The sequence below is a fragment of the Helianthus annuus genome, chromosome 8 (assembly GCF_002127325.2).
Source record: "Helianthus annuus cultivar XRQ/B chromosome 8, HanXRQr2.0-SUNRISE, whole genome shotgun sequence".
NCBI classification, from domain to species: Eukaryota; Viridiplantae; Streptophyta; class Magnoliopsida; order Asterales; family Asteraceae; genus Helianthus; species Helianthus annuus.
The window spans coordinates 12,551,307-12,563,266 of NC_035440.2; the positions used below are offsets into that span (position 1 = coordinate 12,551,307).

Consider the following 11,960-nt stretch of genomic DNA (forward strand, 5'->3'; position numbering starts at 1 on the left):
TTATTATTAAAATAAATAACTTGGTCATACTTATTCTCGCGTCCGAGCTTGTTCCCAAAGAGTTCGCCTCGGTGTGACGAGACTAATCGTGTTTCCATTTTCTAGAAATATCAGTTTGGACAAAACGACGTATCATTTGGTGTAACTTTCTCGTAAGCTAAGCATTTCCCTCGATTCCGTAGAATACCAAGTCCCTTTCCCCTTTGTGCTGCTCAACGAACCAGAAACCACTTCCAATCGCCCTCCTCGCCGCCGGTAACATCCATTCATTCTATCCATTTATACCGTAATCTTTCATATCTCATTCCTTTCCATTCGATCCAATTTATACCCAAATTAACAAACCCTAACCCTAGATAAAACTATCGATTCTACTATTTCATGATATCATTCGCTCAATTCTTATTCGTTTCTAGATTCGTAATTCTAGGTTATCACCGGATCTCGCATTTGTTTAGGTTAGGTTAGGTTAATCCGTTTGAAGCATTGTTGTTTGCAATTTAATTTACTGATGATACTGTTTGCTTTAATCTGTTCGAAACTATTGTAATTTCTAATTTAATTTACTGATATTAAGTGCTGATTTTCGATTTGTAGCTAAAAGGTTGAGAAATTATAAATATAAATTAAATTATTTGATTTGTTCGTGTTGCTGTTGGGAGTGTTAGGATTGAATTACTTAACCCTAGATGTCATGTTTTAGGAATATCGATTATCACCGGATCTCACATTTTTCTAGGTTAAGTTTAATCCGTTTGAAGCATTATTGTTTGTAATTTAATTCACTGATAGTGTTAAGTACTTAAGTTTAATCTGCTTGAAGCATTCTAATAGTTGGATTTGCTGATCTTAATTTACTGATACTGTGATTACTGGCATCGTTTTCGGTTTCATCAAATAGGTTGAGAAATCAGAAATTAAATTATTCGATTTGTTCATGTTACAGTTAGGGTTGAACGGTTGAAGTTTGAACAATGTCGATGGTTGACGAGCCTTTGTACCCCATAGCAGTGTTGATAGACGAGTTGAAGAACGATGACATCCAACTGCGGTTGAATTCGATTAGAAGACTATCGACAATTGCTCGTGCGTTAGGGGAGGAAAGGACTAGGAAGGAGTTGATTCCTTTTTTGAGTGAAAACAATGATGACGATGATGAAGTTCTTCTTGCGATGGCAGAGGAATTGGGTGTTTTTATTCCTTATGTTGGAGGAATAGAGTTTGCACATGTGTTGTTACCTCCTCTTGAAACGTTATGTACGGTTGAAGAGACGTGTGTGAGGGATAAAGCTGTGGAGTCACTATGCAGGATTGGATCACAAATGAGAGAGTCTGATTTGGTTGATTCTTTTGTACCTCTTGTTAAGGTTGGTTTATTTTGTTATCAAGTATTTTTTAATCCTGCTTTATACTTGGATCTAGGGCTGCCAACGAACCGAACGAACACGGACAAGACCATGTTCGTGTTCGTTTGTTAAGGAAATATATGTGTTCATGAACACTTACCGAACGAGATTTTATGTTCATGTTCATTTGTTAAATTTAGGCAATGAACGCAAATGAACGTTCATGATCACAAACTAATGTTCATGAACACAAATGGAAACAAACGAACACAAACAGGGGTTCATGAACATAATATATAATACACCGATACTTATTAAATATGTTATTTGTCGGAATTTTGAAGTATTAAAAAATTATAAAAAGTAAAAACCATAGTTATTAAAGGCGCGAAGCGCACTCTAGGCGCATAGGCTCCGATTAGGGCCTAGGCGATAGGCGCAAAAAAAGCGTGGGCCCGAGAAAAAAAAAGCGCACTTAAATAAAACACTAATAAACTATCAAACTCAAACGAACACGTTACCGGACGTTCACCAACATAAATGAACGAACGTGGCCTCTGTTCATGTTCGTTCATTTAACTAACGAAACAAAATTTATCATTTGTGTTCGTTCGTTTAATAAGTGTTCGTTTGTTTAATAAACGAACAAACACAAACGAACTTCCCGCAGAACGGTTCACAAAGTATTCGCTGAACGTTCGGTTCGTTTGCAGCCCTAGTTGGATCATTAAACTTCTTTTATTTTTATATTTATGTGATTATTTTATGTATGCAGAGGCTGGCGGCTGGTGAATGGTTCACTGCTAGAGTTTCTGCTTGTGGACTGTTTCACATTGCTTATCCTAGTGCATCAGAGCCGTTGAAGGCGGAACTGAGGTCGGTATTTAGTCAGTTATGTCAAGACGATATGCCGATGGTCCGGAGAGCTGCTGCAACAAACTTAGGGAAGTTTGCTGCTACGGTGGAACCTGCTCATCTCAAGACGGACATCATGCAAATCTTTGAGGATCTTACGCAAGACGGTAAATTGTTCATTTCATATGTTTTCGATGACAGATTTATCCGTTTGAAGTGATAACGCACATATATTCTAAACCATAAGATTATTATTATTTTTTTTAATTCAGAATATTAGTTAACGTTTAGTTTTTTTCCTCCTACGATTTTAGGTTTAGTTTTTTCGATGTTTATTGACCTTATGACGGTTAATCTTTTTTTCTTCGTTGTAGATCAAGACTCTGTTCGTTTACTAGCTGTTGAGGGTTGTGCTGCCCTTGGGAAGTTGCTAGAACCTCAGGACTGTGTTGCACATATTCTTCCTGTTATTGTTAATTTTTCTCAGGTGAGCCTTTTGTATATTTACACTTGTTATGATCAGTTATATTTTACCAAGTTTTGGGTTATTTTCTTGTTCTTTTGGTTCTGATAGATTTGATTTGTTCTGTTATAAACCTGTTACTTCCTTAGAATACTTACTGTTTGAATGGTTTCTGTTGAATCAGGACAAATCTTGGCGTGTTCGCTATATGGTTGCTAACCAGTTGTACGAACTATGTGAAGCTGTGGGTCCTGAACCAACCAAGTATGTTAAAATTTGAATCCTTTTTTTTTTTTGTATTTCACTATAAAAGTCTATATATTCATTTTCGAACAATGTTTTCTGTTGAATAGGAGCATATATATGTGATCTTTATATCCATTAATAATTGTTGATTTTTTATTGCCTGGCTGGTTGTGATAGGACGGACTTAGTCCCAGCATATGTGAGGCTACTTCGGGATAACGAAGCTGAAGTACGTATTGCGGCTGCTGGAAAAGTTACCAAGTTCAGTAGGATTCTTAGCCCCGAACTTGCAATTCAGCATATTCTTCCATGTGTAAAGGTGCGTTGTTTTTAAAAAAAATATCTCTCTATGGTTCTTGTTTGTATGTTACAGAGGTCGCAAGTTGGGCGGGTCGGGTAACAGGTTAAAATGGCTCAGGTCCGAACTCCGAAAGAGTAGCTTTTAATGCAGGTCAAATCGGATTGGGTCACTTGGTTAGCCTTTACAACATTTTTTGTTCTTTTCTCTTTGAATTTTGTGAATTATTAATAATATGTTAAATCTAATCTAAAAACTATATCGTTAAGGTAGACTAATATTTTTCGTTAACGACATTGAAGAGGCTTTAACCATTTTAATGCGCTTGGGGTCACCCTCGACCTGTTTGACTGAATAGTTGTTAATAGCAGTCGCTTCCCGCTATATAAGGAATTTAGCGCCTAAAAAGCGATGAAACAGCGGTAAAGTTTTTATTTTTATTTTTTTTATTTTTTCTTTCTAATAAATACAAGTATATACTGAAAAAGTAAGCGTATTTTAGGGTTTTTGTTACGGGATTGAAATAAGAAGCGTATATTCTTCCATATTTCCCGGATTTCTTTGTAAAATATACATATAATGTATTTTTAAAATCTTCTTCTAGTGTATCCCTATTTATAAAATAGCGCCCACTATTTCAACGCTATTGCTACGTAGTGTATAGGCAGCTTGTCGCTATTTACTGCTATTCACTATTAACGACTCATTAACCCACCACATATAATTATACCCAAATCAACCCGTTTAAAAGTAAATGGGTCAAATTTGCCACTTTTTACTATATTATACCCTTGGATTTGACTATCTTAATGCTCATAATAAAATTGTGTAGGAGTTGTCGTCAGATTCTTCTCAGCACGTTAGGTCTGCTCTGGCATCTGTTATAATGGGCATGGCACCTGTTCTAGGAAAGGTAATTATTTTTCTCACAACCATTTTAATCTCTCATTTAAATTATTCGATATGTTATCTACGCCGATTGCAAGTTTTGATAGTTTCTGTTGTGAAATTGCAGGAGGCAACAATCGAGCAACTTCTTCCCATATTTCTTTCACTTCTAAAAGACGAGTTTCCAGATGTACGCCTCAATATCATTAGTAAGCTAGATCAAGTGAACCAGGTATTGTAATAAATCTTCTATTTAATGCATTTGTTTCTAACACTTGTACCTGTTTAGCATAGTTCGTTTAATTTTGTTTGGCTGTTTTTTACAGGTTATTGGAATCGATCTTTTGTCTCAATCTTTACTGCCAGCAATCGTCGAACTTGCGGAAGATAGACATTGGAGGGTTCGTTTGGCAATCATCGAGTACATACCTCTATTGGCTAGTCAATTAGGTGTAGGATTTTTTGATGATAAACTCGGTGCTCTCTGCATGCAATGGCTACAAGACAAGGTTATTTAGCTTTAATATTATTATTTGTATTTTGTGTTATGTTAAGTGATTATAACCATCATTAGGGCTGCAGACGAACCGATAATAGCTTTAATTCATGAACGAACATGAACAAGGCCTTGCTTGTGTTCGTTTGTTAAGGAAATATGTGTTCACGAACTGTTCATGAACACTTACCGAATGAGATTTTCATTCGTGTTCGCTTGTTAAGGAAATGAACGTGTTCGTGTTCGTTTGTTAATTTTAGTTAACGAACGCAAATGAATGTACATTAACACAATCGAACACAAACTAATGTTCATGAACACAAATCAACACAAACAAGCGTTCATGAATAGAATATATAATACACTGATACTTATTAAATAATTTATTTGTCGGAATTTTGAAGTATTTAAACAAAATATAAAAATTGAGAACACTAATGAGCTATCTAACACAAACAAACACGTTAGCGAACGTTCACGAACATAATTGAACGAACGCGACATCTGTTCATGTTCATTCATTTAACTAAACGAGCGAAATTTCTTGGTCGTGTTTGTTCATTTTATTAAACGAACGAACACAAACGAACTTCCCGCCGAACGGTTCACGAGCTGTTCACTGAACGTTCAGTTCGTTTGCAGCCCTAACTATCATCTCTCTTTTGACTTACAATCCATTGTATATTTTACAGGTTTACTCCATCAGAGATGCTGCTGCAAATAACCTAAAACGCCTTGCAGAGGAATTCGGCCCAGATTGGGCGATGCAGCACATAGTCCCACAGGTTTGACTTTGACTTTGACTTATGCCCTCATGGGTGACATTCAATTCTTTTTAACACATAGACCCTCATGGGTGACATTCAATGACACATGAGTTTAGTCATTCACTGTGTATAATTTATGTTATTGGTTTTTGTAGGTCTTGGATATGATTAAGAACCCACATTACTTGTACCGTATGACGGTTCTTCGTGCTATTTCTTTACTGGCCCCTGTTATGGGCTCAGAAATCACTTGTTCTAAACTGCTTCCTGTAGTTGTTACTGCATCAAAGGACAGGTGATTGCATTTGTTGACTTTTTTATTGGCCCTTTAACCTTTTTTTGTTTCTTATGAATAATGTATTCGTTTGATTTTCAGAGTGCCGAATATCAAGTTTAATGTCGCAAAGGTCTTGCAATCTCTAGTTCCCATAGTTGACCATTCGGTAAGTATAATTATCTTTTATCGTTTTTGGTGTTCCCTTATTATGTAGACGTTGTAGTCTTGCTTGAGATATAAACTTTTGACCCGTTTGCTTCTGAATGGGTCGGATTGACAATTGCTTTTGACCCGAAGCAAGTCGGTTGGTTCAGCTGGTTTGAGATCCAAACGGTTCGATTTTCAAGCTTTAATGGTTCAGTTCGGTTTGAAACTTAAAACCAACCATATAACCGAACCTTTCGGTTTGACGGGTGGCTCTGGCCGGTTTGAACCATACATACCAAACGGTTCTGTTATATGCTTGGTTTCAAGTTTCAAACCGGACCGAACCATTAAAGCTTGAAAATCGAACCGTTTGGATCTCAAACCGGCTGAACCAACAGACTTGCTTCGCTTTGGATGATTCATTTGGTTCTAACAGGTTTTGAACGCCCTACTTAAAACTTAATGAAATTTTCATTGTGTCTATTTATAATATTAATACATACAGTTATACAACCGTCCTAGCCTCCTTGGATCGTTTTATTCATACTTTCATAGATGTAATTATCATTTTCATCATCATCATAATCATCATCATCGTCATACTCAGTAAATCCCATCAATAGCAAAGCTAAGATAGGGTCTGAGGAGGGTAAGATATAGACAACCTTACCTCTACCCCGTAGGAATAGAGAGGCTGCTTCCAGTGAGACCCCCGGCTCGAACATGTAATTATCATTTTGATAGTAATATTGTTTTTGGAAGGTCTAATAGCATTAAATAGTAATCAACGGGACCGGGCCTGACATGTACTAAAATATTAGGTGTTTGAACTTGAACACACCGATTTCGGTACCTCAAAATCCAACCGTTACATATGATGCAGGTGGTTGAGAAAAGCATTAAACCGTGCCTGGTAGAGCTGGCGGAGGATCCGGATGTCGATGTGCGTTATTTTGCGAACCAAGCCCTTCAATCGATTGATCAAGTGATGATGTCTAGCTAAACAGTTTAATTAATAGGTGCGTCGTTCCGTTTGTGGTTCTAGTATTGTCCATCTATTTTTGCCACTTGCATGTGTATTGCTGTAATGTCAAAAATTAGCCACCATATACCCTTTCTATATTTAGCATGAAAATATTGCTGTTTATGGTCTTTTGGCGGATATACTGAAGTAGTGTGACATGGTTTTTATAATCATAGGGTGTGTTTGGTTCATGGGTTTATGATTTAAGGAAAGTGGATGATTCCTATTATGGTTGTTTGGTTCATGGGTTTATGATTTAAGTCAACATATAAACCAAACATTTCATTGGTATCTTATTTCTCTTTTTTAAGGGATCATGCATAGTAATGTTATGATCCTGAGATCTGTGGATTTGTTTTTAAAAGACTTAGTTTTGCTATTCAAAAAAGGGTAAGAACGCAACTTGTTGTCCGTTTACCTTCTATGATAGTAATTTCCATTTGGAAACTTCGTAATATGGTAATATACCATAAATAAATTCAATTCAAATATTGAATGCGGTGACATGGGTATCAAATGGTTGGTATCATGTTTGTATGAAGAGAAACTATCAACTTCCCTAATATAAAACTATTTGTAGTAGTTTTACACATTCTCTAATATAAAGCTATTTGTAGTAGTTGACACATCATTGAGTGTTATGTAGGCAATGAGCCTTTAATTAAACTATCCTCTCACATGAGTGTAGTGGTTTTAAGTTTTAACTAAAAACTAAAGAAAAAAAGAGAAATTATGGGATTGGTTGACATCTTGTAGATCCCACTCCCTTCTCCTCCCTTGACACTCGTTAACACAATGACGAAGGGGCTATGGCTCCCCATATCTGGCGATGGTGTACCGGTGTGGGGAGCGTGAAAGGGGTGAGGTGGTATGTCATTCCCATCTCACTACACATAGTCTAACTGATTACAATGTAGAGTTAGGTAGGTCTCTCCGAATTCTTACTTGCATCAACTTTAAATTCACCTTGGTTTTAAAGATTTTAAAAGACATGCCCATTTAACTTCTTACTTACGAATCACGTATTACAATTCACAATGATTCCTTTGTTACAACCAAAGTTTTAACATCTGGTTTTTATACGGTACCGGACAGGGCTCAGAAACGGTTTGACCGAGTGTATCGGGCGGTTTAACCGGGTGTACCGGGCGGTTTAACTGGTTTTACCAGACGGTTCAACCGGTATTACCAGCTGGTTTGAACCGGTTTTTAATTCATTGGTTACAATACAAAACCAAAAAAATCTCGATAAATAAGAAAAAATAAATTATAATCCAAATCCAGGTGAAAAAGGAAGTGACATAATATTGTACAACAAACCCTTTATTAATCTACATAAACTTTTCAAATGAAAATGAGTGATTATACTCCATAGGAAAAGAAAGAATGAATAGACCATATATATATATATACATACATACAAATCCCAATAGGAGAAGTATTAACCATATAAACTTTTATTAATCTATGTAATTTTTTAATCACACACAAAAACTAATACTCTAACCAACCATGTATCTATTTCCCAGCTGAATACACTCTTCCTCTATCATTATTCTTTGTTTTCTTGTTATTACTCCTTCTCCTACCGGACCTCTTGCCACGGTGGCCCGTGGCGGCACCACTTGGTATGAAAACTCCGGTCCCTCCACCACCGGTAGCCCACAAGCTCTCCATCCAACTAGGGACCGAATACCTCTCAGCCTCGGACCAACTATAGTAGTTCTTAGCCACCAATCTCGACCCAACCCCAACACCACTATAACGCACCTGTTTTCTCTTCAACTCCGTCACACCATTCACATACACATCATCTTCATCCGTAAGCATCAATATTTGTCGTGTGAGTTCTTGGTAAAACGTGTCGTCATTGTTATCAACCGGACTAGAAGAATCCCAACATGAATCCATGGTTGTAAATATTATTATAAGGTGAAAGAATGAAATATAGATGTGTTACAAGTTATGATTATGTGTATATATATAGTTAAATGAATGTGACCACATGAGTTGGATTTGGTCAATGTGTGGTGGGTGGGTGCATGGAAGGTGGAATGTGGGTGCAAGTTAAGTTTCCAATTGCAGCCAAAATCATTGACGAGTTTACTTATAGTTAAATAGTTAAACGAGTCAATATATAAAAATAAAGTTGGTTCAACCAAATAACAAGTTGACAAGACTTAGCCACGACCAACACACTTGTGGTGATAGTAGTTGCACGATGACGGTCTTTGTTAACAGAATCTTCCCATATTTTATTAATATGTATTTTAAATAGATTAAAATTTTATTAATAATTAAATATTTTATGTTTTTCTTGAACGACGAATTTGGATCACTGACGGACCACTAGAGTATCATCATTGGATGTATCATCGCGCCACCAGCGGAACCATAATAAATATGGGAAAAACCTCCCTTGTGGGAATCGAACACAGGACCTATTGATCCCAAAACCTTATCCACCCACAAGATGCCAGTAGACAATAAAGCCATGGACATTAAATATTTTATGTATTTTAAATAGAAAAAAACATATTGGTTGTATGATACAATTATTGTACAAATGAGTCTTAACATACAAAATACTCTTAACTTAAGAAGTGAAGGATTAATTTTTTTTTTTGATTTTTTTTTCTCATCTGATTAAACACGTATTTTAGTCTCAAGAAAAAAAATGTGATTTTATGCTAGTAGAGTAATTATGTAATTTTGTAGAGTAGTTAATTACTCTACAAATTTGTCGAGTAGTAGCGTAATTATAATTACCTTACAATAATTACTCTACTACTGTAAAATCATGTTTTTTTTTTTTTACATTTTGCAATTAAACATCATTCTTAAGTAGTGGGGAAAAATTCAAAAAAAATCTCCTCTTTCACTTCTTACGTTAAGGGTATTTTGTATGTTAAAACTTATTTGTATTTGATCTTTAAACTATAGGTAATATATGTTAAATGTTAGACCACTCACATCTCTTATTTCTTCTTTTTTTACACTCTATCTATATAATATTGAGAAAAACGCCAAAATACATTCTACATCCCATTCTCTATTTACTTTTCATCTCTTAATTGCATAGTAGATAGTAAAACATGATTTCTATATTTAATAGGTCAATGTTTATCTCTAAATTAACTATTGTAAGTGTGTAACAAAAAAGTAAAATAAATATTTATGAGTAAGATAGATGTAAAGATAAATAGTAGAATGTGAGAGATTTTAAAAATAAACAAAACTTAGATAAAAAAATGATTTTAATTAAATTGTTGAGCTTAAAATGAAGAGTGAGATGTGAATACTCTTAGCATCAAATACAAACAGCATGTGAATGGTATGAAATATTAGAATAATCAAGCTTAAATTTGAGTAATTATTATTACTCTACAATTTTGAAGTATAATAATAATAATAATAATAATAATAATAATAATAATAATAATAATAATAATTACTTCAATTAGACCATGTGTAGTCATAAAGTCCATTTCGGGGCGTTATGCGACAAGTGGCGAAATGCGTAAGGAAGTGGCTTTATGGGGCTTTATATCACAAGAGGGTGTATTGGTAATAGGGTTATATAACCACTTCAATTTATACATACATATGTATGTATATATATGTGTGTGAGTGAAGAAGGTTGGGCAATGACGTGATAATTTTCACGTGGATTTAAAATGCAGACCCTATAGCGCTGACCGTAGTGATGTGTGACCACGCTATGAGACGCTATGTTGTGCCCCACTACGTTCCCCCTTAAACCTCTATTTGTACCAAATCCCATTTTAGTTGAGGACACTAACTTATTTTATTTTTGTTGTTAAAAAGGGTATACACGTTATTTGAGGTTCTCTAATTCCCTTGAAGTTTACATGTGTCTTCACCGAAGATGAATTGGGGGTGTGAGTGGGACCGAGAGATGAAGGGAAGTGGAAGTCACGGAATAAGACTGTGGGGTATGGTGGGTTTGGGTTGGGGCATGGGTTGGGGTATTTGTTGACACGTGGAATGGGAAAAAAATGGAAAAAAAAACTCACGCCCATGGGGTATGGTGGGGCTTGAGTTGGGAGCTTGGGTTGGGGGCATGAGTTGACACATAGCCATTGAGAGCCTGCCATGTCACCTTGCTAGCCCGCCCCACGCCCGGCTTCAAACCCACGAAAAAGGGGTCACGCCCAAACCCATGCCCACCCGGGATGGTGGCTTGGGCGTTTTCAGCTCACCCATGCCCAAACCCCCGCCCCATACCCCGCAGTCTAAAGGGAGATGGTAGGTTTTTGTATTTTTGTTTTCTTTTATTAGAGGAGTAAAGTAGATTTTAAATGTTTTTATTTTTTTAGTTTTATATTAATTTAAGTAAATTACAAAAATAGTCATTGTGAAGAAAAATGACATTTTTACTCTTTACCTTTTTAAAATTATAAACAAAGTTAGTGATATGGATTGGAATGATAAAAATAAAAAACCACAGTGTTGTGTGCAAAAAAATATTTAAATTAAAACTAGGAATTTGACCAAACCAGAGATACAAAAATAGCAATTAAATGTATTTTTTAGAATAGAGAAAAGATTAAGGCGTGTTTATTAGGTTTCATTTGTTGTAATTTGGTGAAAATGAATTTGAATTTAATTTTTAACCTATTTGGCTAGAATAATTCGTTGGAGTTGAAATTTGAATTTAATGATAATGATAATCTACTAGGTTGGAAAATGAATGTAACTGGAATTTGATAAACCTTTTTTAGTTACTTCAACTATACATAGAATTCAACATTCCTTTGAAATTACGAATGACTGAAACCAAATAAACCGAAACATCTCACTTCGCTATCACTAGTATCATACTTGTCCTTTCCTTTCCATCGTCGCCCTCATTGCCTCCATCATCGCCACTAAGGTGACCACTGTCGTTGCAACTACCATTATCAGCGCGACCAACTTGACGTTACCACCACTACCAAACATCGTAACTATAACCACCATCAATACCCTCGCCACTACGTTCCAACCTTTTTGTTAACAAATTAAACCACATATATTTATTTCTATCAAACAAATGTATCGCAAATTTTATTTATGCTAACAAATTTTAACTTGTTTTGCAAATTTCAATTTCTAATTCAATTTCTTTTGATTTTCCAATTTATATAAAT

The 11,960-nt window shown here is 35.5% G+C and overlaps 1 protein-coding gene across 3 annotated transcripts; it reads left to right on the plus strand.

Moving 5' to 3' along the window:
• Positions 1 to 99: 99 nt before the first annotated feature.
• On the plus strand, positions 100 to 7,036 carry LOC110872106 (serine/threonine-protein phosphatase 2A 65 kDa regulatory subunit A beta isoform). Of its 3 annotated transcripts, none has more exons than XM_022120874.2 (13): positions 100 to 255; positions 947 to 1,367; positions 2,122 to 2,368; positions 2,576 to 2,688; positions 2,849 to 2,928; positions 3,088 to 3,229; positions 4,041 to 4,121; positions 4,224 to 4,328; positions 4,423 to 4,605; positions 5,285 to 5,377; positions 5,515 to 5,654; positions 5,736 to 5,802; positions 6,667 to 7,036. In XM_022120874.2, the coding sequence occupies exons 2-13, from the start codon at positions 975 to 977 to the stop codon at positions 6,784 to 6,786; spliced, it is 1,764 nt and encodes a 587-aa protein (XP_021976566.1). In that variant the 5' UTR covers positions 100 to 255; positions 947 to 974; the 3' UTR covers positions 6,787 to 7,036. The 3 variants fall into 3 exon arrangements, with proteins under 3 accessions (XP_021976566.1, XP_021976567.1, XP_021976568.1); XM_022120875.2 differs by having other exon boundaries at positions 132 to 286; XM_022120876.2 differs by lacking the exon at positions 100 to 255 and adding an exon at positions 343 to 458.
• The last annotated feature ends 4,924 nt before the right edge of the window (positions 7,037 to 11,960 follow it).